This window comes from Rhinolophus sinicus, linkage group LG14 (assembly GCF_036562045.2).
Source record: "Rhinolophus sinicus isolate RSC01 linkage group LG14, ASM3656204v1, whole genome shotgun sequence".
Taxonomy (NCBI): domain Eukaryota; kingdom Metazoa; phylum Chordata; class Mammalia; order Chiroptera; family Rhinolophidae; genus Rhinolophus; species Rhinolophus sinicus.
The window spans coordinates 37,963,196-37,990,101 of record NC_133763.1 but is presented as its reverse complement, the minus strand read 5'-3'; the positions used below and the strand labels follow the sequence as shown (position 1 = coordinate 37,990,101).

At 35.6% G+C, this 26,906-nt stretch overlaps 1 protein-coding gene and 1 long non-coding RNA gene across 5 annotated transcripts in view; one reads left to right on the top strand and one right to left on the bottom strand.

Moving 5' to 3' along the window:
* Positions 1-21,974: 21,974 nt before the first annotated feature.
* On the bottom strand, positions 21,975-25,040 carry LOC141568505 (uncharacterized). Its single transcript, XR_012491659.1, has 2 exons — positions 24,911-25,040; positions 21,975-22,294 (listed from the first exon to the last, which is right to left on the bottom strand). It is a non-coding gene; the product is annotated as an uncharacterized LOC141568505 (long non-coding RNA).
* COL11A1 (collagen type XI alpha 1 chain) overlaps positions 24,952-26,906 on the top strand; it is a 199,688-nt gene continuing 197,733 nt past the window's right edge. For all 4 annotated transcript variants that reach the window (XM_074318647.1, XM_074318650.1, XM_074318648.1 and 1 more), the window contains exon 1: positions 24,952-25,091. In XM_074318647.1, the coding sequence (XP_074174748.1) occupies positions 24,986-25,091 (106 nt within the window). In that variant the 5' untranslated portion in view covers positions 24,952-24,985. The remainder of the gene's footprint in view (positions 25,092-26,906) is intronic.

Sequence of the window (26,906 nt, the reverse complement as noted above, 5' to 3'; positions counted from 1 at the left end):
AAATTCTCAAGTCTTCCAGCGATGACCTTATATTTAAATATGCAAAAACAAGTACTACCATCTTTCCTGCACATACAATGGAAAGGTAAGACCATTCTCCAATACCTTTGGAATGGATAGGGGTGGAATGTGGGTGGGGCATTTTATTTAACCAGTTAGTCCATTCTCAACTTCTTTTCTGAAATTTCCTATATTCTCATCAGTACTCTTAGTCCTGTGACTTTTTCCTGTCTACCTTATTTCCCCACACAGATACTACCTGATTGCCTGTTATGATCAGCAGTTTTCTATGGAATATTAGGTTTTTCAAATCAAAATTTAGTATTAGGTATCCGTGTCTATTTAAAGTTCTTGAATAATTCCCTGCATGCCATTATGTTGCTGAGGGCTCCACACTTTCTTCTCTTTTCAGATGTCAACTCCAGCCCTAATTTTGTACCCGACAGATAACCAAGAAAGACCTACTACTCATCTCTGTGGATTTAGTAAGGAGACCAATTTAACCCTGTCTGACATTCTTCAATCTAAATTATGTTTAGGAGGCCTTGACTTTCTTTGTTTTAGATTTTTATTGAAATATAGCTAACATACAATATTATATTAGTTTCAGGTGTACACCATAGTTATCGACATTTATATACCTAAAGAAGTGATCACCATGATAAACCCAGTAATCATCTGACACTGTACCACACTATCACAAAATTATTGACTATATTCCCTATGTTATATATTACATCAGGTGTACAGCACATTAGTTAGACAGTTATATAATTTACAAAGAGATCACCCTGACTATGCTAGTACCCACCTGGCACTATACATAGTTATTATCGTATTATTAATTATATTCCCTATGCTTCACTTTACATTCCATTGACTATTTTGTAACTTCCAATTTGTGTTTCTTAAACCCTTCACCTTTTCACCCTGGCTGCAACCCCCTTCCCACCTGGCAAACATCAAAATGTTCTTTGTATCTATGAATTTGTTTCTGTTTTGTTTGTTTATTTTATTCTTTAGATTTCACTTATAAGTGAAATCATATGACATTTGTCTTTTGCTGTCTCACTTACTATACTCAGCACAATAACCTCTAGGTCCATCCATGTTGTTGCAGATAGCAAGATTTCATTCTTTCTAATGTCTAAATAATATTCCATTGTACATATGAACCACCTCTTCTTTATCAATTCATCAATTCAGGGACACCCAAGTTGCCTTCATATCTTGGCTATTGTAAATAATGCTGCAATGAATGTATGGATGAGCACATCCCTTCAAAGTAACATCTTGGGTTTCTTTGGATAAATACCCAGAAGTGGGATTACTGGATCCTTCTTTGTCTCTTGTTATAGACTTTGTTTTAAAGTCTATTTTGTCTGATATAAGTAGTGCTACTCTAGCTTTCTTTTTGTTTGTTTTGTTTCCATTTTCAAGAAATATATTTTTCCATCCCTTCGCTTTCAGTCTGTGTGTGTCTTTTGATCTGATGTGAGTCTCATGTAGGTAGCATATGTAAGGGTCTTGTTTCCTTATCCATTCAACCCTCCTATCTTTTGACTGGAGCTTGTAATCCATTTACATTTAAAGTAATTATTGATAGATATGTAGTTATTTTCATTTTATTCATATTTTTAATCTTCTTTTTTTTTTCATCTTAAATAAGACTCTCTAATTTTCCTTGTAATACTGGTTTGGTGGTGATGAACTCCTTTAGTGTTTTCTTGTCTGGAAAACTCTTTATCTGTCTTTATGATAGCTTTGCTGGGTAGAGTAACCTTGGTTGTAGGTCCCTGGTTTTCATCACTTTGAATATTTTGTGCCAATCCCTTCTGGCCTGCAAAGTTTCTGTTGAGAAACTGACACTCTTATGGGAGATCCCTTGTAGGTAACTAACTGCTTTTCTCTTGCTGCTTTTGAGATTCTCTCTTTACCTTTAATCTTTGGCATTTTAATTATAATGTGTCTTGCTGTGGACCTCTTTGGGTTCATCTTGTTTGGGAGTCTCTGTGCTTCCTGGGCTTGAATATCCATTTCCTTCACCAGGTTGGGGAAGATTTTCATCATCATTTATTCAAATAGGTTTTCAATTCTTTGTTCTCTCTCTTCTTATTCTGATACCCCTATCATGCAAATATTGGTACACTTGATATTGTCCCAGAGGCCCCTTAAACCGTCCTCATCTTTTTGGATTTTTTTTTTTTCTTTTTGCTGTTTGTTTGAGTGTTTTCTGCTACCTCATCTTCTAAATCACTGGTTCAATCCTCTGCTTCATCTAATCAACTCTTGATTCCCTGTAATATACTTTCATTTCAGCTATTGCTTCTGACTGGTTCTTTTTTATGCTTTCTATCTCCATTTTTATGTTTCCTATCTCTTTGTTGAAGTTCTCCCTGAGATCATTCAGCATCCTATAACCAGTGTTTGGAACTCTGCACCTGGTAGGTTGCTTTTCTTCATTTTGTTTTGTTCTTTTTCTGGAACTTTGTTCTGTTCTTTTATTTGGGATATTTTTCTTTGTCTCCCCATTTCGTCTGGCTCCCTGTGTTTGTTTCCATATATTAGTCAGGGCAGCTATGTCTCCCAGTCTTAGTAGAATGTCTTCATGTAGCAAGTGTCATGTGGAACCCAGTGGCACAGTGTCCCTGATCACTAGAGCCGGGTGCTCCAGGTGTGCCCCTTATGTGCATTGCATGTGCCATCCTATTATAGTTGAGACTTGGTTGCTGTTTGCATGTCTGTAGGAGGGATTGTCCCTTGGACTCTTTGGTTGTGAGGATTGGCTATGACTACAGAGAAGGAGTGCTGTGGAGGGGCTGACCCTATGGAGCAGGATTGTCTTTAGCAGGACTCTGGTGCATACTCAGTGTGCCTTTTGCATATATTGTCCTTGGCAGCTGGGTGATACTCTAGCTTGGTTTCAAAATGGCCGAGGGTGTGCCAGCCCCAGGGCCACCTTGGAGGGGCCCCACTGCAGGCTAATTTCAGCCACAGACTGTGCCCTGCCTGAGGCCACCTGGTATGAGCTGCAAAGCAATCTGCATATGGCCACCACCTGCACTGTGCTTGGAGGTACCTTGAGAGGCCAAGCCATGAACTGCCACTAGTGCCATAAGGCCAGCTGCCACTAGTGCCAGGCTTAGGGCTGCTCAGCCAGAATTATGGGACATTCCAAAGCCAGACGCTGCTTGACTGGGTTTTGTGAGCCTTTCAGAGACTTTAGTAAATTCTTTAGCATGAGTCAAGGCAGGTGGTTTGTATAAAAATGCCACTGGAAGCGGCTTGGGTGTACCTGAAAGTTGGGTGGGGTGTAGTTCTCAGAATCACCAGGGCTGGGCAAATGAACTGTATTAGCCTGTTGATGGAGATGTATACATGGTGGCTACTTGCATCTACACACTGGGAAGGGGGAGGCTCAACAAATAAATTATGGCTTCATCCAGTTCCTTCGTCTAGGAGAAATCTGTCCGTGTAGTCAGACAACTCAATTCCTCCCTGTATGACCCTTTTCCCTTTAAAGCTGCTGCCCCAGTGCTGGAGCTCAGAGTGAGTGAGTCTGTCAGTGAGTAAGTCTGTGTGCAGTGCCTCCAAGGGAAGTGCCTTGGAGTGTAGTGATCCTCCATTCCACACAGCCACAATCTCCATGGGTTTTTACAGGCAGAAGTTATGAGGACTTCTCTCACTGGTGCGGTACTGGGACCTCTCACTCCTTTGGGGAGGACCTCCTTAGCAGAGATATCCCTCCCAATTTTCAATGGTAACACACGGGTGTGGGACCAGCCTGTTCCACATCTCTACCCCTCCTACCAGTCTCAGGTTGCTTCTTTTGTATGTCCTTAATTGTAGGGTTTCAGTTCAGCAAGACTTTAGGCAATTCTCAATGATGGTTGTTTTGTAGTTTAGTTGTAATTTTGATGTGGTCATGACAGAAGGCAAGTACAGTGTTTAACTACTCTGCCATCTTAACATAAGTAGGGGAACTGACTTTCAAAACTAAACTTGATCTTTATTGTTTTTTTCCTTAAGTAAGAAAACATCCCTATCAACAAAACTGTAAATAAATTTATCTATCCAAACTTTCCTTATTAGGTTATAAATATGGTTAGCTGAATGGTAGGTAGTTATGGAGAGTTTATAATACTCAACAACTACTAATTGGAGTCTATCACAAAAATTAAAAGAAAGTAAACATTGAAAGTAACTAAAATAATAACTTGGATATTAAAAGAGCTGTAGTCCGTTAATTTGCATTCTTTATATTCAATGTCCAAATAATTTCAAGTATATATTTGTTAAACCAACACTTAATGATCTCTTGGAAACACTTTATATCTTTTGTATGTGTTCTAGTGCTTCACAACTTATATAAAATGGAAATCTTTTGCTTCATCTTGTATGTTGTGAGGTTACAGAACAATTGATCACCAACATTGATAAAATTGTTCCATAAACCACTTAATTCTTTAGATAGTTATATTTTACTGACTAGATTATATCAAGTGGGTTTCTGTTGACATTCTTTTTTTATTCACAGACTAAATACTTATCATTTAGCAATTACTTTCTTATTTGTGTATACATAATATTCATCTAGCTTATGAATCCTGATGAATTGTGTTTAGGATAATCTGTTGATTTATATTTATATACCATTGTTTATATCATTACCTATAGGTTAAAAATTAGGAATGATGTAGTATAGGTTACCAACATTATTAAGACTTAAACATTAACAGATTTTCTACTATTTTATAAAACTAGAATGAAAATTCTCCAAGGGTTAGAAAATTTTGTTCCTTTACTCATTGATGTATCTCAAGCTTCTTGAATAGTGCTTGTTACACAGTAGGTATTTAATTTGTATTTGTAGAATAAATAAATAAACCTTTAAAAATAAAAAGTGAGCAATTAAGGGAGAAAAACAGACAGAAAATAATAAAACACAATTTAACACCTCAAATCACCCAAATATATTTAAGTTATGAATATATGACAAAGGTTGTATTTCAAACCGAGGACAAATTAAGTAATAAAAAGAATTTAAATAATCAATTAATTAGTTCAAAAACAATTTAGTTAGATCATCTGTTAAGTCTAATAAATTAAAGAGAAAAACATTTAATTAAATCACTGGAAAAGTTAATATATGTGAACATTGATCTTGGGATGAGGTAGTCCTTTTTGGGCAAAACCACAGACAAAAATATAATGGACAGATTTGGTTTATAAAAGTTTAAAATTTTAGTCCATGAGGAACATCATGGGCAAAATTAATAACAAATGACAGACTGGAAAAATGTTATAAGTATTTAGGGAAGAATAAGGATTAATAACTTTCATGTATAAAAACTTCTTGTGAATTAATAGAAAGATCCAGTGCCTCAAAGAAAACTGGGCAATAAATGCAATAGGAAAAATTTCCAAATTCAAAATACAGATGATAAATATGTAAGCACCAGTGTTTGTCAAATCTATTGCTAACCAAAGATTTTTTAATTAGAAAAATAATGAGTTACGTTTTTTATACCACCAAAATATGGTAAATGATCTTGTTAGAAGCTTGGCGGTAGCCACGTTTGCTATGGGTACTATGAACTGGATTCTCTCTTACATACCTGGTGGTAGTGCCCCTTTTTGTGTGTGTCTGGAGGACACTTTGGTAATAATGTAACAAAATGCTGTTTAATTATCTTACCTGTTGACCTAGGACTTTCAATTATAGAAGAACATTTTTAATAATATTTTATAAAATCAAAAAAATAACCATTACTGAATAAATCCTGACATTTTAGAATGACAGAACAATATGCAGTAATTAAAATGTTATTGAAGGAAAATTTGCTATGTCATGAGAAAACATTATTTTGATAAGTCAGAAAATACATTATCACAGTATGTACAGCATTTTTCAAAATTTATCTAAAAACAAGTTACAGCTTGATATACAAACATGAATAGAAACAGAATACTAAGGAATACACTAAAAACTTAATAGTATACAGAGTAGAATTATAGGTGATTTTTATTTTATTGTGTGCATTTTTTGTATTCTCTATGATAAATAACATTTATTTTGTAATCAGTAAAATGTTATATTAAATGAGATTTAGGGTAGGTGCTGGGACAGCTGAATAACAACACAATCAAAAGTGGATATGATTCTGATACAGTGCAAAAGAAGAGATCATAAGTAGTCAAATTACTTTCCTTGACTATAAAGTAATAAGGGCTCTTGAATGTTTTACACAAGGGGAAATTGAGTTTTGTTTTTGTTTGTTTGTTTGTTTGTTTGTTTTGCTTTGTTTTGTTTGTTTGATTTTGTGGTGGTGTGAGTTTTGTCACAAGGGAAAAAACATCATTGTTCCTTAAGAAATTGAACATTAGTGGCTGTTAGTAAAATAGTCCTAAGATTCTCAGATCATTGGAGCACATTAAGAGTTTATAATGATGAGAAATGTTTCCATTGTAAATCTTCATTTAAAACATTTTCATGTGTTTGAGTAAATGGTAAAATAAAATAAAGCCCTTTATTCAGATTCCTGTCTGTTGAAAAGAAGTCAGTATTTTGCTAAACTCAAGTTTGTTCAATGTGTTAAATTAGCCTGACCAACTTTTGCACTCATTTTTTTTGGAATCCTTCAATTTCCTTTTTAGGGAAAATAGTTCACCTGAAATGTCAGAGCTGATTTACTCGGAGGGTGTTTCTTGTTACCCCGTATTCAAAGTGGCAGACTGATCACAGCTACTTCTTAAGTAATAGTCATCTGAAAATCATAAGTTAACTAAGTGTCTGCTTTATAATTTGGAAGAATTATTATCATATCTACAAAGACTTAATGATCACTTCTATAGTACATGGTACTTAGTAATTTTAGGTTGTTTGGGTTATGTGCATTTCCTTTAATTAGGGAGCATTTATTCCATTGGGGAGACATGACATAGATATACATATAAATCTTACATGTACATATTAAACACACATATTAAATAAATTATTATAGATTATATACTATTATTATATTTGAATGTTAATATGAATACATGAAAAACATAAATAAATATTGGCATTCACTTAAGCAGGAAGCTTTCCTGAGTACCACAGTTTCTATTCTATTATACAAGTCTCTGGAAGAGCTCTTCAAAAATTTGGAATGACAGTACCATGCTCTTCCAGTGAAAATGTCATTTTCATTTCTAAGAAACGCAGCATAAATTGTTCTTTTTCACATGCTACAATATTTAGTATTATCACACCTAAGGACATTCTGTGGACAGATTCATATTCATCGGTATGAGTTTATCTTTCCTGCCTATGTGGCCTCAGCCAGTTTATGGCATGTTTGATCTGCCAACACAGTGTACATAACATTATCTCACACCAAGAAATCCACTTTATATCAGCAAAGGAAGTTTAACAATGAACAAATGGTAATGAAATCCACTAGTTCTATCACATATTGCATTGAAGTTGCTGGCCTGAGAGAGTAATGAAATAGTCTTGTGAGGGTAACAACTGAGGCACCAACTTGGGGATGCTATCTGCATGGATTGAGAATGCAGAATACATTTCAGAATACGTTATACACAGTAAGTCAACAACTAGCATATGATTCTGTCACTGGTAAGTAGAGTACCTGGGTATGGAGGGGAAACTAAGGTCAAAAGTAGGAGGGCCTCCACTTGCCATTACCACTCCAATTACAACTTACCACACAGGGACTCATGTGGGGAATTTGTGCTCCTTGGCTCAATAAGCCGGAGCTCTAAGACGAGATATCCTAGTTTTCAAATACACGCTGCTCCCAACAAGAGGTGGAATAAAAGTGTCATAAATAATCTATGGCTGCTGCCCCATTACTTCTGCCTCCTCCTTCTGAGAGAGTAGAAAGCTTAGAAAAGGGTTACCATTTTGTCAGAAATAAATTGATTCTACTTACCAAGAGAAGGTAGGGCTGCTGCTATGCAGTGGAGCAAGAGAGACTATATTTGACATCAGGTGAGCCACTAGACAGTCTCTTGGTACCACTTTGCTCTATCTTTATTATAAATAGACAAGTGCATCAATTATGGCCTAAAAAGGGCATGGTGATGAGGGGATCAGAACCCACAGAGACGAGTGTCTAAATTATGGTACTGGGTATGCCACCTAGTCCATCAAAATTGGCAGTAAAGGAAGAAGAAAATGAGTTCCAACCTTGAGATGTAGCATAGCAGTTTTCCCTTCTAAAACATACTGGCTAAGATGCTGGAGCAGCTCTTTTTGGAACTTATATGAAAAAAAGAACATTCAAGTTGCTCAAGAGATGGGTTGTAGAAGATACAATAGTGTGTCATGTGAGTGATTCCTTTAGGATTGAGACGCTCATTCTCCAAGTTGTTGGGAGTGTTCTCAGCTGAGTGACTGCCTTAGAAATTGATCTTTGCTGAGCTGTATTAGTATACGTAAGTGCACGGTGGAAAGTTCGTGAACTTAATTGTCTGACCTCGTATATACATACATAAATCTTAAGACTATATATTTATGTATTCTATATAAACATATTAAAATATATACAAAATAAATTTAGAAAAATGGACTAAATGTAGGCTACACAAATTTTATTTTCTTATTTCATAATGTAAATTTCCTTCATATTATACTTTTTCAGCTTTGTTAAGGCATACTTAATATACAAAAATTTACACGTTTAATGTATCCATGACCTCCAAAATATTTCTTGTGTCCCTTTGCTTTTTTGTTTTTGTTTTAAGAACAAAATATGAGATCTACCCTTTCGACGTCTGAACTCAATCTTCAGTCTTTCTCTCGATAGATGGGGGTGTGGTGGAAGCGGGGGTGGAATCCTATAATTCCAATCCTCTAATCACATAGTTTGCTTCTGACAAGCAGCCCTCATTCTTAGGGGAATTCCCATAGTCGCCTCATTAACATACCAAAAGACATTTATGGGCTCATCACTGGGAAATTCCAAAGGTTTTAGGAAGTCTGTGCCTGAAACAGGGATGAAAACCAAATATATAGTTATTATAAATCACAATATCACGCATGGGAGTTAAATAAATCATCTCATGTTTATAACACTCCTTTAAGCCAATGACAACTTAACTATACTCGCATACAAAAACTGCACTTTTACTCTCCAAAATTACAAACATTATGTCATTGATGTTATTTATCCTTATATTGTATATCCATTAAGTAACTTTTGTTGCTATAATTATCCTAATCATTTTATATTTTTTATCTTTTATACTAGAGTGACTTAAGCAACACCATTAAAGTATTGGAGCATTCTGAGTTGATGATACATATACTTGCCTTTACTGGTGAGTTTATACTTTCAGATGTTTTCATGTTAATAATTAGCGTCCTTTTGTTTCAACTTGAAGAACTTCCTTTAGCATTTCATGTAAGGCAGGTCTAGTGGTGATGAACTCCGTCAGCTTTTGTTTGTCTGAGAGTATTTATTTCTTCATTGCTGAAGAACAGCTTTGCCAGGTATAGTAACTTTGGTTGGCAGTTTTTTTCTTTCAACACTGTAAATATATAATTCAACTCTGCTGGCCAGAAAGGTTTCTGCTGAGAAAACTATGAGCAGGCTTATAAGGGTTCCTTTGTACATACTGAGTCACATTTTTCTTGCTGCTTTAAAAATTCTCTCTCTGTGATTTATTTTTTTTTTTAATTGGGGAATATTGGGAAACAGTGCATTTCTCCAGGGCCCGTCAGCTCCAAGTCATTGTCCTTCAATCTAGTTGTGGAGGGCACAGCTCAGCTCCAAGTCCAGTCACCGCTTTCAATCTTTAGTTTCAGGAAGTGCAGCCCATCATCCCATGTGGGAATTGAACCAGCAACCTTGTTGTTGAGAGCTTGCACTCTAAACAACTAAGCCATCCAGCTGCCCCCCCTCTCTGATTTTTGACAATTTGATTTAATGTATTTCAGTGTAGAACTCTAAATTTGGTCTACTTGAGCTTCATGAATCTGGATGTCTATTTCTCTCCCCAGATTTAGGGATTTTTAAAAATCTATTGTTCCCTTAAATAAAATTACTCTCCCTTTATATTTCTCTCTTATCCTTCTGGGAATACTATAATGTGTATATAAGTTCACTTGATCAATCTCATAAATCCTTTAGGTTCTTAACTCTTTTCTATCCTTTTTTCTTCTTTTGTTCCTCTGACTAGATAATTTTAAATGACCTGCTTTCAAGCCTGCTGATATTTTCTTCTGCTTGTTCCAGTCCATTGTTGAACTCCTATAGTAAAGTTTTTTGTTTTAATTGTATTTTTCAGTTCCAAGATTTGTGTTTGGTTCTTTATTATTGTTTATGTCTCTGTTGATATTCTCATTTTGCTCAGGTATTATTTGTCTGATTTCACTTGTCTATCAGTATTCTCTTATAACTCACTGAGCTTCTTTTAGGCAATTCATTTGAATTGTTTATCAGGTAATTTACAAATCTCCATTTCTTTTGGGCCAGTTACTAGAGATTTATTTTGGGTCAGTTACTGAAGATTTATTTTCTTCCTTTGATTATATTGATATTTGGTCTCTTTAACATGAAAATGTGAAAAAAAATTGTCAGTGAGAGACATATGATAGGAATGGATTTATTTAAAGATTGTCAGTGAGAGACATATGATAGGAAAGGATTCATTGTTTTTAAAAATCTTGACTTTACAATCAAAAGTTGCTGTATAAAACATAAAAGATGTGGTTCTATATTTAATTTATCTTGATGCTTTATTTCTAATGCTGTAAGTGGAAAGAATCTACTCTCAGCAATAAATAATGATATTTACCCTTCAATTCTAAACTTAGGTAATTATTTTTCTTGAACTCAGCAATGTTCTTGCAAATTTCAGAAAGTGTTGCATGTCTATATTTTTAATAGTGGTTCCAAATTCACTGAAAACTTTTACTTAAAAGGTTTTAGACAACTAAAAAAAGTTTTCATTTTTGATAAGTGCAGGCATGAAAGTTTTGTAGGTAGCACCGGTGGTTTTCGGCATTAATTGTATAACGACAGAAACACTTTCAAAACACTCTTAGTAGCACAATTTTCTTTTCAAAAGCTATTGCTTTCTTTGTCATTGCTAAAATGTCATCTTTAACTTGAATGGATATTTCAGTGTACAAATATTGATTAAATTATTTACTAGATTGATCAATACTGTCACTTATCATCAAAAAAGTTCAGTAAATTTAGAAAAATTTTTTGTGGGAAGATAAAAGAAAAACGTATAATTTTAATTGTATTTTCTACTCTCTTAAATATTTTGCCACCAGATATTTTTCATGATCCTTCCTAATTGCATCATTAAGTATAAAAATTCAATATGTTTTTGTGTGTTCTAATAAAACTTTATTTATAAAAAGAGGTGATCTATTGTTTTCTTACCCTCTGTGCTTAGACGAGTCAAAACATTTGCTTTGCATACATCGCAAGCAAAGGAGAGGACAAGATGCATATTCTGCAGTCCACTGTATTTTAAGTCTATTAAATGAAATTACCCCCACTGATGACATCTTTGTGACTTTTTATCTACAACTGCTTAACTGCAGTGGTTTCTCTATCAATACTTTTTGGAAACAAGTATTTCATGTAGTAATATCACTGAACCTAACTTCAAAATCATTTTTATTGTTTTCAAAGCAGGCACACTTAAAATGGTTTATACTTACAATGTGTTTCCAAGAAACACTAGTTTTATAAAGGATTATTTTACATCATCTCTAGTACATCTTTCTTTTATTGACCACACACACAAAAATAGTATTTTTTGTTTTATTATTGAAGCAGATTCTACCAAAATCATAACCTGAGAAATGTTAGAAACATCTGTACTTTTTTTCAACAGAAATCCTCTGGTGGTATGCAATTTGTTTGAATTTTGATCTCCAAATCTTTGGCAATATTTTCTGTTTCATCTAAAGTACTTGCTGCTAAATAAGTACACTTTAGCTTTGTGCCATATTGTTTTACTAGTATAATTAGAGCCATTTTTGCTATTGCAAGAAGAAAAAAAAATTTATCCAGTGGTATGAAATTGTTTTAAATTGAAGCAATATTTATACAATATAGAATGAACCATTTTAAACTGAACAATTCAGTGGCATTTAGTACAATCACACTATTGTGCAACCAGCACTTCTATATCGCTCCAAACTATTTTCCTCACCCCAAAAGGGCATCCCATATTCCTTAAGCAGTTATTCCTCATTCTTCTTTCTCCCAAGCCCATGACAACCATAAATATGTTTCTGGCTCTATTGATTTAACTATTCTAGGTATATCATATAATTTAATTACACAATATGAGAACTTTTACATTTATTTTCTTTCACTTAGCATGTTTCTAAAATTCATCTATATTGCTGTTATATATCAGTAATCCATTCCTTTGTACAGCTGAATAAAATTCCATTTTACATATATATCACAATTTGTTTATCCATTTATCTGTTGATAGACATTTAGGTTATTTCTACCATTTGGCTACTGTGCTGCTATAAACATATGTGTACATGTATTTGTCATAGCACTTGTTTCAAATCTTTTGCATGGACTTGCAGGATCATGTGGGAACCCTGTGTTAAACTACTATAGTTTAGCTACTATTTTCCACAGTAGCTAAAAAAGTTAACATTCCCACCAGCAAAATATAAGGGTTCGTCCAATTACCCCACATTGTCACCAACACTTGTTGTTTTTTGTTTTTATTATCATACCATTCTAGTAGTTGTGAAGCAATATTCATTATAGTTTTGACTTGCATTTCCTTAATGACTGATGATGTTAAGCACTGTTCATGTGCTTGTTGGCCATTTGTATATATTCTTGGAAGAAATGGCTACTTAAATTGTTTTTCCATTTTTAATTTTTTTTTTTTTTTTGTCTTTGTTGTTGAGGTGTAAGAGATCTTTGTATATTCTATACCAGGCCCTTATCATATAAATGTTTGAAGATATTTTATTTCATTCTGCAGGTTGTCTTTTTACTTTCTTTATAATGTGTCTTTTGAGGGATAAAACTTTTGTTTTATGAAATCTAATTTATCTATTTTTTCTTTTGTTGTTCACTCTTTTGGTGTCATAGCTAAAAATCCATTGGCCAAATCATGAATATTTACCCTTGTTTTCATCTAAGAGATTTATACGATTTTAGCTCTCATATTTAGTTGATCCATTTGAGCTAATATTTGTATATGGTATGAGGTAGGGGTCCAAAGTAATTATTATTATTATTATTATTATTATTATTTCACATCTGGATGTTTAGTTGTTCGAGCACCATTTGTTGAAGAGACTGTTTTCTCCCCATTGAAGGGTCTGGACACCTTTGTCAAAATCAATTTGCCATAGACATATGAGTTTATTTCTGGACTTCAATTTTACTCCATTGGTCAACATGTCTATGATTTTACAAGTATCACATTGTTTTGACTAACTGTAGTTTTGTAGTAAGTTTTGAAATTAAGAAGTATGAGTCATCCAACTCTGCTTTTATAATATTGTTTTGGTTATATAAGTCCCTTGCAATTCTATATGAATTTGAGGACCAACTTCTCCATTTCTACAAAAAGGGTCATTGGACTTTTGATAGGGATTACAGTAAATCTATAGATTACTTTGGATAACATTTTTATCTTGAAAATATTGTATTCCTGTCCTTGACATTGTATATCTTTATATTTATGTATATTTTCTTTAATTCCTTTTAGAAAAGTACAAAATATTGTAGTTTTTAGTATTCAACTCTTTATCATCTCCTTAGTTAAAATTATTCTTAGGTATTTAATTCTTTGGATGTCATTGTAATTGAATTTTTTTATTTATTTCCTTTTTGGATTGTTCATGGCTGGAGTACAGAATCACAACTGATTTATATTTGTTGATCTTGGACCCTGAAAATTTATTGAATTCATTTGTAGTTCTCATAGTTTCTTTGTAGATTCTTTAGGATTTTTTTATGTATAGAATTATCTGTGAAGAAAAATACTTTTACTTCTTTCTTTCCAATTTGGATGTCTTTTATTTTACTTTATATCATATTTTATTGCCTAGTTGCTCTGGTAACATTTAAATTCCTATAAAATGTTGTATAGCTTCAGTGAAAGCAGACATTCTTGTTTTGTTCCTGATGTTAGAGAGAAATCTTTTAGTCTTTCACCATTTAATATGCTGTTTGCTGTGTGTTTTCCATACATGCCCTTAATCAGGTTTAAGAAGTTCCCCTTTATTCCCAGTTTTCTGAGTGTTTTTATAATAAAATTATGAATTTTGTTAAATGCTTTTTCTGTCAATTGAGATAATCAAGAGATATTTTTTCTTTTAATCTACTAATATGGTTTATTACATTTAATTGATGTATTTAAGTTAGCCACACTCATATTGTAAGGATAAATCCAGTGGATTATTGTGCATAAATTTTTCAATATACTATGGGATTAAGTTTGCTGGTATTTTGTTGAGAAATTTTGCATCTATATTCATAAGGGATATTTTCTAATTTCCCTGTGATTTTGTCTTTGATTCAATGGTTGTTTAAGAATGTGTTGTTCAATTTCCACACATTTGTGAATTTTCCGTTTTCCTTTTTTTGCTGATTTCTAGCTTCATTCCATTGTGGTCAAAGAAGAAACTTTGTACTTTGTATGTTGTTGGTCTTTTAAAATTTATTGAGACTTGCTTTGTGGCCTAAAAAATGGTTTATCCTGGAGAATGCTCCATGTACATTTGAAAATGTATCTTCTTTTGCTGAGTAGTGTTCTATATATGTCTGTTAGACCTAGTGGGTTTATAATGTTGGTCAAGCCCTCTATTTCATTTTGATCCTTTGTCTAGTTGTTCAATCTATTATTAAAAATGGGTTATTGAGGTCTTCATCTATTATTGCAGGATTGTCTATTTCTTCCTTCAATTATGTCACTATTAGTATCATGTGTGTTGAGGCTCTGCTGTTTGGTTTGTATGTATGTAAGTATTATATCTTCTTGATGAATTGACCATTTTGTCAACATAATATTTTCCTTTGTCTCTTGCAACAGTTTTTGGCTTATAGTTTATTGTGTCTGGTAATAGTAGAGCCATTCCATCTCTCTTTTGGTTACTGTTTTCATGTAATGTCCTTTCCCCATCAGTTATGGACTGAATGTGTATCACCCCCCAGTTTTCATATGTTGAACTCCCAGCCCCCAATGTGATAATAATAGGAGGTGGGACCTTTAGGAAGTAATTAGGTCATGAGTGTGGAGCCCTCTAGAATGGGATTAGTGCTGTTATAAGAAGAGAACACAAGGACATTTTTTTTCCCTCTCTGCCATGCAAGGATGCAACAAGAAGATGGCTAGCTGCACACAAGGATATAAGATCTCAGCAGACATCAGACCTGCAACCTTGCTCTTAAACTTTCCAGCTTCCAGAACTGTGAGAACGTGAGAAATCAATGTTGGTTATGGGGATTACATGTATGTATGTATGTATGTATGTATGTATGTATGTATGTATATATGTATGTATAGCCCCACTCCCAGCTAGTCTTCATGGTTTCAGATGAGAAATATGCTGTTGATCTTATTAAGGATCCCTTGTGTATGACAGGCCACTTGCCTCTTGATGCATTTAAGAATTTCTATTTGTCTTCAGTTTTCAACTGTTTTATTATAAGGTTCACTGTTGATCTTTTTGCCTGTGTTCTTGTAGTTTGTTGAATTTCTTGAATGTGCAGATTCATGCATTTTATGAAATTTAGGGAGCTTCCACCCATTATTTCTTCAAATATTTTTCTCATCTTTTTCTCTCTCTTTCCTACTAGAATTTCCATTATGCATTCATTGCCACACTTGATCGTGTCCCAAAATTGTCTTATGTTCTGTTCATCTTTCTTCATTCTTTTTGTTGCTGAAACTGGATAAGTTCAACTAACCTATCTTCAACTTCATGGATCCTTTTTCCTGCCTGCACAAATCTGATAATGAAATGCTCTAGTAAGTTTTTCATTACAGTTATTGTGCCTTTCAGCTTTAGAATCTCTGTTTGGTTATTTTTTTTTAAATTTCTATCTCTGTTCATATTCTCTACTTTTTCATCATCACTATTCTGATTTCTGTTAGTTGTTCTCTATAGTTTCCTTTAGCTCTTCTTGCATAATTAAGACATTTCATTCACGTATTAAAATTGATTTCAAGTCTTTGTCTAATAAGTGCCATGTCAGTGCTTCCTCAGTCACAGTTTCTGTTTATTTCCTCTGTGACTGACACATACCTTTTTGTTACTTGGCATGCTTTATAATTCTTGTTGAAAATTGGAAATTTTGTATATTATGATGTGGCAACTCTGTAAATCATATTTTTTACACTTCTCAGGGTTTTTATTTCTGAAAAATTTTAGCTATTTGTTTAGTGCATTTTGAAAATTATTTTTAAAACTCTGAAACTTTTCCGTGTGTGGTCTCTTAAGTCTCTGTTTAGCATGTGTTCACCTAGTGTTTCAACAGGGATTTCCTGAAAAGCCAGAAATGGAGGGGGTGGGGGAGAGAGAAAGAGCGATCACCAGAGGGAAAGAGAGAAAGAAGGGAAAAATGTAATTTGTAAAAGCCACCTGTGCCAGGCTTTACAGATTGTGTCTATGCTTGCTCTGTCTTCACTGCTTAGCCTGACCATTAATGCTCTGCCTTAGCTTTCACTTCCTGCTTGCACCAAGCCTAGAGATCAGCTAGAGGTTAATTATAAGAGTCTTCTCAGGTATTTACTGAGCATGTGTCTTGCCCTGAGCATGTGCATTGGCTTTCAAATTTCTGCCATATACAAATATGCTTTTGAAAGTCCTAATGTCCCAAAGAGACTCTTTCCTCAGATTTTCCTCTCAGGCTTTCGGCAGTCTGTTGTGTGCCTCAACCTTAAACTTTTGCCCCAGGAAGCTTCAGGTTGTTATTTTGCCTTGCAATGTGGTTCAGGAATGTCTGCTGCTTTTCTGACCAGTGTGAGTTCTGAGTTAATCAAAATGAAAACAAGTACCTTTCATTAGCCTTTCAGTTAGCTCCTAGACAAATAAGAATTCTTTGAGAATAAAGTCTGCTTTGCTCTTTCGGCCTGACACCAGGATCACATAATGGGAATGTAGCTTGTGGTCTTTGAGACCAGCAAGGGGAGGGTGGGACAAAGGCAAATAAAAATGCCATAAATCTTTCCTACCATCTTATGTCACCATTTTCTTGATTCAGTGTTCTCTTTTTTCTGTAAACCTTAGTTTTCACAGTTTTAACAAAGTTAATTCTAACCATTTTGCTTGATTTTTCTGTATTTCTGTAGAAAGACCCATGCTTCAATCTGCCTCCTCTGCCATTTTTGCTGACATCCTCTGATCTTTGAGTTTTTGTCTTTAACTATTAAACTTGAAATGTTAAAAGTAGTTTAGAAGTTAAATATCATTCACAAAACTGAGATTTTTCTTCCAATAATGGAGGAATTAATTTACCACGCCTAGAAAATTGAAATAGCTTTAAGATTGTCATTAGTAAGGCTCACCATTCAAAAGCAGTAAATATGGATTTCAATTAATTTGCTTGATACATGTGCTACAGGATATTTTACATAAAAACCAAAATCTGACTAGTTTACTGTGCTATCTGTTAGGTGTAGTAAATGACATTAGCTATAAACTGAATATTGTGTTTCCTCAAAATTTATATATTTAAACCTAATCCCCAATGTGATGGTATTTGGAGGTGGGGTCTTTGTGAGGTGATTAGGTCATGAGGGTGGAGCCTGTTTATAAGGGCACTAATCATGGGATTAGTTGAAAATTGGAAATTTTGTATATTGTAAAGCAGCAACTCTGTAAATAAGATTTTTACCCTCCTCAGGATTTTGTTTATTGAAGGCTATTTGTTTAGTACCTTTTCTAAACTATTTTTAAAACCCTGCAATTAATCACGGGATTAGAGTCCTTTTATGAGTCTCCAGAGAACTACCTCGCCCCTTCTGCCTTGCATCCTCACTAAATCGTAAATCCTCACTAAGAGATCCTGCAAAAGCACTTGCCCTGAGGTCACCAATGAGTGTGTTATAATTCAAAGTGATGCACCTCAAGCCAGCCATACGGTCAAGAACAGGTCTCCTATAACGAAGACTCTCAACCCAGGTTTCTCTTTGTTAAAAGACAACTGTCTATGAACTAGGAAGTGGACCCTCAGCAGATTCCGAATCTGCTGGCACCTTGATTTTAGACTTTCCAACCTCCAGAGCAGTGAGAAATACATTTCTGTCATTTAAAAGGCACCCAGTCTATGGTATTTTTATTGTACCAACCTAAACAGACTAATAAATATTTTTTTCTTTCAAAATTATCTTAATTCCTTATCAATAAAACCAAAGCAGATTATTGTTGTCCCATTTGAAGTTATCCTTGCCTCTTATATTTGTAAATAAAAAGTGGCTAAGCTTGGCTTGTTATTACTTCTTTTGTTAGTGACAGACAGGCATATATTGGTATATCTATGTCATACAGCTGTATATCATCCCTAAAATGCTGCTTTGGAGAGTAAAATAACAATTTGTATCAAATTTGCCAGTGTAGTAAAATTTTCTCTGAATTCTACTGTCATAGTTCAATTATGTAGAGAGGAGTAATAATTTAATGGTTCTAATATTTGTTATATAAATATTAATATCTCTACTTGTACTCTTTAATTCACTTTTCATATGATTTAGCAAATGTTGTTTATATTTAACAGTCTTTATAAAAAGAAATATTTTGGATAGTATGGAAAAATATTGATATAATTACGATTATATTTCTTTTTAACATATTGAATGCCTTTTTTTTCTTTTTCTTCTTGGGAAGCATAAAATGACTGAGTTGAGATTAACTTCAGCAGTATTTTCTTTTTGCAGAAGCATATAAAATTAAAAATAATCTCAAAATCCCAGAATAGGGTGAAACCTGAAGGTTGGCATTGGGATAAAAATAATACATCTTCATTTATTTATCTTTAAAAACACGTTTTTAAAAATTTCTTAGAAATGTATTCAAAGATGTAATTCTTTAATTAGATTTATAGAATTTTTAAAGGCTATAAATATAGTCACTGACATTACCTTTCCTTAGTTTAAGATTGCTTGTACTGGGGATCTCATTCATTTTAATAATTAATCTATAAAGAAATGTGCTTACTATAAAATACAAAAAAAAATTCTAAAATCTCATTACTTATAAAGAATTAATAATGAGAGCAAAAATGTGAAAATCAAATGTTTCTCACATATTCTGTTTCTGTATTCCTAGTTTGAAGTTTGAGTGCCCCTAAACTCATCCTTAAAATGAAACTATTAAAATTACCACATTCTTACCTCATGAAGATGTTATGAAGACTAACAAAACAAACCCAGTAAGTATTTTAAATAAAAAAGGTCTTATTATAGTGACAAAATTACTTTACTATTAAAAGTATATGCTCATATTAAATATTGTTTCTTTTGCAACCATTTAAATCCATATGTGATTTTCCAGTTTTTATAGATTAGATTGTAAAAGCTTTTGAAATAGGATCTATTGTTTACTCAGCATTTAAATGTGCAATAATTTGACCATACCGGTACTGGCAGAAAATATAATATTGGGAAGGTTATTAAACACTGAGAATCTGCAAAACAAATTAAGTTGGAGTTATTCATTCCAGATGTTTTAGAAATCAGATCTATCTTGATATTTAACCATATTCACCAGCCTTAACTTTTATATTTTGTATTTGTTGTGGCATCAAGAGAATGTATAAGACTGTTATATAAAAATAACAGAAATATTGCATATAATTCAGAAATCTGTTTTGTGTGAGTCTTCAGATTTCTGAAGCACAAGCATTTGGTTTCAGAATTAAATGAATTGGTACCAATGGCAGAGGCACAAAACAGATTACATATGGTTGTCTGGAAATAATATTTATTTTAAGTCAAGAATACTGACCAGTGGCATTGGGGTAGGTCAATCTGTGAAGATATGGTAAATGTAGAAAAGAGGATTCTACTTATTTTAGAAAGTACAAGGATATTTTAGTCATCTTGTTTCCTTTTATTAGTTATATTATGAAATAAAAAGTGTCAAAGAAAAACTATTTGCATACTATCATTTAACTACCAAAATCAATTTTTAAAATTTTGTAAAATTGTTATGAGTAACTTCTTAAGAGTAAATAATCCCTTTAAAGTGGCTAATAAAGTAGCTAAAATACTTACCTTCTGCAAGCTTATTTTATTAGTAACAGCCAGTGTGAATTAAGACAATTACTACTCAAATTATAGTTGGGATGTCATATGTAGTGAAACATCACTGGGATCTATTATTGATGTGGTTTTTCTTTTGGCCATGACATGCGGTTCACCAAAATGTTTAAAATTCCATCTTCTACTTCTACTGATAAAGATGTTGATGCTGTTCTATACCAATTTGTAAAAAGTCTTGTTATATTTTTGCCGACACAAAGGAGCTTAGTAAATGCAAATCTACTCAATTAAGGAGAACAAATGATACAGAGAGTAAAAATGTCTTGACCAAAGTCCAAAAAATATCTAAGATTTTACCCTGAATTATTCTGTTCTCTTCCTCCCTTCCATCTTTGGACAATTAGTAGAAAAGTCTATGATAGCCTCCTGTAAGTAGAGCTAATTAAAGGGTATTTTTAAGAGAGATGTACCTGAGTGTACAAGGTCATATTCCTTGCTGGTTTGGGGTTCATTTAGTCTTGATTTTACTTTAGGCTCTTTTAAACGTAAGGGTCTGGCATCTCTGAGATGGCTCCTTCAACACTTCAACAGACCAAACTTCCCATCTAAGAATTCTGTTTTATCATGGAAATTGGTCTAAATTTGGATTCCTCTGAAGTTCTGTATGTTGTTTCACAGTAAAGGTGCAAAAAATATCTAATCATCACTGTGGAGTAACTTGTGGGCTAGGGTAAACTATGGAAATAAGTTTCTCTGCCCCTTCCTTACCCCCAATTTCTACAATACAATGGTCCATTTGTGAGGTAAGAAAGACTAACTCCCTTTTAAACAGAAACTAATTTCTAGCCACTGATATATTAGAAAAACTGTAAAATAACTGTCAAACTGCTTAGTCATTTCATTTTTAAAATAATTGACCTAAGTTCAGAAAAGGGCAAGAAAGACAAACCATTAGGCCCAGTAACAGAGGGATTACATTCAACAGCAATTTTCCTTGAACTATTTTAAGTATTTCTGATGTGTGTAAGAGTTCCCCACCCCCATAACTATTTCTTATTCAATACGTCAAATTTAATGCAATGGTTTAGTCATACTATAGTCAAGTGTTTGAAGAAAATGTCTATATATAACATACAAAAATAACGTATAAACAGAATCTTTAGATGAAAAGTTTGGTCTGTTAATGTGTTGAAGGAGCCAACTCAGAGATGATACATAAAATATGAGAAAAGAGAAATAAATGCCAAATGATTTAAAAGGTGATTCATCTATCTAAATCTATTTTTTTCTTTCCCCTAATGATACCTGTAGTAATTTATGTCTTATTATAGAGTTCTCTCTGGCTCCAATACTCTGTTAATCTTTGTATTAGGGGCATCTAACTATGGACAAAGTTTCTTTAGTCTCAGTTTGGTTTGAGTCTCATCGAGGTCTCACTATTTAAAACATTGCTTCAGATTCTGTATCCCCCAATTTCTAGAGATGAGCGAAGGGAGATCCATGAGGTTTTCACAATGTTTAATAAAGCTTTATGAACTCTACAGATTGTCCAGAACATTTAAGTTTCCCTACACTGACCTCCCGATCAATTATCAAATTATTACCTTAGTTTCTCTGACAAGCCAATGTGGACAACTCAATTTAAAATACTGCTACCAAGAAAGTGATTATTTTGTCCTATAAACTGTTTCCATCTTGTTTTTGAAAGGATTGCAATCAGAACAAATTCTCCAAAGCTGAACAAATATCTTTAAACATTGTTTTTAATGTGACATGATAAGAAATGCCATATAGCTAATTGTGCTTCGAATTAAAGACTATGTCAAGAAAAATATCACATACTTTTGTGTTTTGAATTTATGTATAAACAGTTAGCAAGGACTGGCGGACAGATAGTGTAGAAACAATGCCCCTGGAAGTTATTCCATGCAAAGTCAATGGTTGTGAGGTCTCTTCTGGCTTCCTTGTGCTCAGTGTATCATTTAGTAGTATCCGTCCTTTCACTAAATTCACCTCCTATAATCGCATGGGTGGGTTCCTCGGAGGCTGTAGATCTGGCTGCTAGCTACAAGACAGAGGGGTTAGACATTAACATCGCTTACTATGAATCTACTATATTTCCTTCCAGAGGCATTAATTCAGACCCAGGTTATGCCTAGCTGGGCGGTGGCCAGAGGAATTCAGACCACAGAGTACAGAGAGCAAAAGGTAGTAATAACTCTACTTACCCAAGACACTGCCTGAAAGGACCCTTTCACCGCAGTGAGAAGGCCTGAGATGTGACTAGAAGGTGGGGCTTGCTAGACTGAGTGCATCATTTCTCACCTTCTAGAACAGTATCAGGTCATGAAATTCTCAATAAATCATGAGAGCTATTGAGAAATAATTTGGAATACCATTTTTATATGTTTCTGGAAGCGCTGTAACTCTCTCTAGGTATTGCATTGGTCTAGGATTCTGGAAGCCTCGCAAATATGTATTTCTAAACTTTGTATTAATTTCACTATTTTACATTTAAGAGGTGACCTATAGAATAACTTTAAAAATATACAAAGAATTGGACAGAAAAATCAGGTTTCAAAAAAGTGTGGTAACTGAAAAAAAGTGGTTTTTCATTTTGAAAATATGAAGGATAATGAAGATGGTAAATTGACCTATATTTTCTCCATAAAGTTCTTAATTTGTAGTTGTACATTCCATGTTAAAACACAATATACTGAATTATTTTATCAAATTTTATTAACAACCTGAGGTTGTCATCTGAAAAGCTGGTTGGTGATACTTCTCTGTAGGTGATATATAGGTGTCTCAAACATTCTGCCAGCAGCATTACTAACATGAAGTATACTTTTTACCTGTTACCTAAAATATAAGATTAATATGGGAATGGTTCTTTGTCACAGAGAGTGATGGGTCATGTTGAAGGTATTTTTAGTTGCTTTCCTCATTTTATATGCTTCTCATATATGTTGTTAAACAATTCCATCTTTGGCCTCAATCTAGTCTCTGACACCTTCCAATGCTTAAACTACAGAAATAGAGTATCTAATTAATCTGATGGGTCATGAGGTATAATTGTATAACTAATAGACAATTGGGTTCCTAAAGATTGGTGGACATGTGCACATCATAAACTTAACTGAGAACTCTTAAGTACTGAAATATCTTAATTACTCAGCATAGGTCCTGGCTAAAGCTTCCAGTCTTGGTCAACAGGAAAATGTATTCATTCATTCAACACATCTCTGTTGGGCATCTGATGTGTCCTGGCACCTTGCTGGGCTCTGTCCTTCTCTGAACATTTTTGAGAGAGACACCAAAGGAAATATTAAGAAATGAAAAGGAGCCAACAGGAGGGAATGATTCAAACGTGGAAAAAGTGACCAGGGAATCTGTATTCCACGTGTAAGTGGATTATTCTGAGGAAGGGTATAGAAGGAGTTGAACCTGCCCCTCGTTATTTTCACTGTGGCGTGGACCATGTTTTCAGCTCTTGAGGCCCTTTATGAGCTGTGGGCCTACAGACGCTTGGAGATCTCTGCTAGTTGCTTTCCTTGTCTTTTCTCCTCCCACTGACTGTACCCTCTCATCCGGGATTAGGACAGAATCAGCTGGAAAATTAAATTACTCATCCCTTTAATGTCAGCTCCTATGCATTTCTTAATCCTTCTGCCTCAGAGTACAGTTCAGCTCTAAGAGACGAGACTCTCAATGACACTAATGCAACATTTAAACATTTAAGAGAAAAACCTGTCAGCTTCAGATCTCAAAGGAGAGCTTCTCTATAAAACCATAGGTGTTGACCTTTTGGGTCCCTCCATCTCACCTTTATCCCTTTCTTCTAATTCCCGGTTAAAAAAAAAAAAAAATGCTTTTCGGAGCAAGCAGAGCAATGAGTCCGCTGTTTCCACTTCTGCTATAAGAAGCAGATTTTTGCAGAAGGATAAGGTTACGGCTGCCAGCCCAGGACTCCAGCGGTGTGGCGGATCAGTCGCTGGGATCCTCCCCTCCCCCGCCGACGAACGAGTGGCTAACAGACCGGTGCAAGTAGACAAGTAGCCGTTTTTATTCAATACAGAAGCTCCTTGAAAACTTTGTGGGCTACGGAGCTCTCCTGCAATTCCTTTCATTCCCAAAGTGCAGGAGCCAAGCACGCGTCCCCCGTAACTCCCTCCCATTTCTTCTCGCGTATTGGGGTTGGAAAAGAGGGAGGAGAGGAGTGGGGAGATGGGGGCTGGTAGGTGGGCTGGGCTTGCCCGAAGTCCTGATTCTTGGGCAGAGGGAAAGGGGGGCGGGCTCGGGGCCGCCCGCGAGGCGTGTGATTGGGTCTGACCCTCAGCCGGCTTGTCAGTTTCGCCCCGGGGAAGGGGGGCGCGGGAGGGGAGTGGGCGGGGGAGGGGGCTGCCCAGAGCCTCTCGTCCGGCCCACTGATGGCATGAAGCCTTTAGGAGCACGCAGTCCTCTCAGATTTTTGGTTGAAGCCCCTCATCTGCCTTCAGTCTGAAGGCAGGGCCCCACAGAGGACGGATCGGAGGGTCCCGGACGGCGGGGCCAACCGAGAGGGAGAGGAGGGGGCGAGAGACAGGAAGGAAGCAAACCATCAAATTTAAAAGAAAAAGCCATTTGATTTTTTACCCCCCTCCTTCCGCAATGGCTGTGTAGCAAACATCCCCGACGATACCTTGGAAGGGACGAAGTTGGTCTGCCATCGCAATTTCGTGGGTTGAGTTCACAGTTGTGAGTGCGGGGCTCGGAGATGGAGCGGTGGTCCTCTAGGTGGAAAACGAAACGGTGGCTCTGGGATCTCACCGTAACAACCCTCGCATTGACTTTCCTCTTCCAGGCTAAAGAGGTCAGAGGAGGTAAGAAAAAATGGACTTGGGGAGGTGGGAGATTGCCGTCCTTCTTTCTAATTCGGTGCCCCTCCCCCTCATGCCCCCCCCCCGCCAGAAAAAGAAAACAACAACAACAATTATCTTAAATAAAATCCAGATTGCAGCTGCCACCAGGTTGGAAGTGAAGACTGGAGAGAGAGATGGATGTAGGCGGGACAGTAATGGGAGAAGAGGTGGCAGGAAAAAAGATCTGTCAGGCACAGAGCCTGCTGAAATGTCCCTCACCACTTTCAAGCGTCTTTGAAAAGAGGAAAAATATTACCTTGAACACAAGGGCAGTTGTACAAAGCTTTTGTTTGAGGATCAGTCCTTAGCCTGCCCTTTAACACATTTTCTCGTTTCTTCTGATTCTAGCTAATGGAAATATCTTTTTTAAGGGTGAACTGAGGAGAAAATATAGAGAAAGGGTATAAAATGAACCTTGATAAAGTTCTTTGTCTGGAATAAAGTGAGAAACAGGCTGTTTTACTTTTAGGGATATAAGAGAAAGCAGGGGGGGATGAATCTAGAAGACTGAGAACACTTTGTGTGGCATTTTGAAGAGGTTTTAAGTGGAAAAAAATTGGCAGGTTGTAAGGCCCGGGTTGAAGATAGGGGAAACACTTTTCCCTGCATTTCAGTTCCCTCCGCCCCACTATGACCCCCGCCCCCCACCTTCTTGCAGGTTGGACGTGCAGTTCTCACGGAGAATGATGAAACTGGCCAAGCAAATGAGGTGGGAGAGGAGGAATAGGGATTGGAAGGGAAGGGGAGGGGGCCGGGGTGGGGTGGGAGGAGAGAGGTAAGGAAAAGTTCCTACGTGGCACCACCAAATATTCAATGACCAGACCTGTTCGGAAGACTGCAGCCCTGTCAGTACCCATGGAGGGAGAGCGACTGCACTCCTCCCTCCGCCTCCTCCCTCCCCTACCCCCGCCCTTTCCCGCAAAGGCATCTGGCTGGAGCGGTCCGTTAGGTGCTGTAGACACGGCTGGCGGGAGAACGACTTTGGAGTTAAGGGAGCCCAAACAGCTCAGAGTAGAAAAGCAAGCTTTGTTAAAAGTGCACAGAGCAGTGGGGGTAAGAAGGAGGGTGGCGAGGATTGGATGAGGTAGAAAGAAATTTTCAACCCCAAATGCGCAGGCTTTAGCAGAAACCTGAGTCTGGCCCTGGTAGATGCCAAGATCTGAGTTCTCCCTAATGGGAGTTAGCGCTCCCGGAGGCCGAACTCTGCGAAACCAGGTCTGTATTCCTTCCCCACACTCACTGGCCTTCACCTTCCTGAGTAGCAGGCCGCGCTGGATCATTCCTCTGGGTGACTTTTTCTGGTGAAAACAGCCTCATGAGGACTATATTTGAATTTTGAAATAAGTCATGCTAATTATGTCGATTCATTCATTTCTACATTTTAAAGGATAAATAGTAGTCTTTTTGAAAGCGGAATCCATCAAAAGTTTGCATTTTACCTTTGGTACCTGGTCACCAGCTGGATTGGTCAATTCTGTCAGCAGTTCTGCCCTCTGCTGGTTTTGTTGATTCTTTGGAATCCAAGTTATCAGCCTTAGCAAATGAGGCCTCTTAAAATCTTAACTACAGTGATGCTGGAAAAAGGACATTCATTTACGGTGGAACAGATATACCATTTCTTTTTCCGCATGCCACACACATATGTGGACAAAAGTATCATAGTGGCAGCTATTTGTTTTGAAATATAGAAACTCAGACTTTCTTCAATGAAAGATAAAATGTTAACTGAAGAGACACATTGCAGGCATTCAGGGATAACTTCACTGAAGAGAGTTA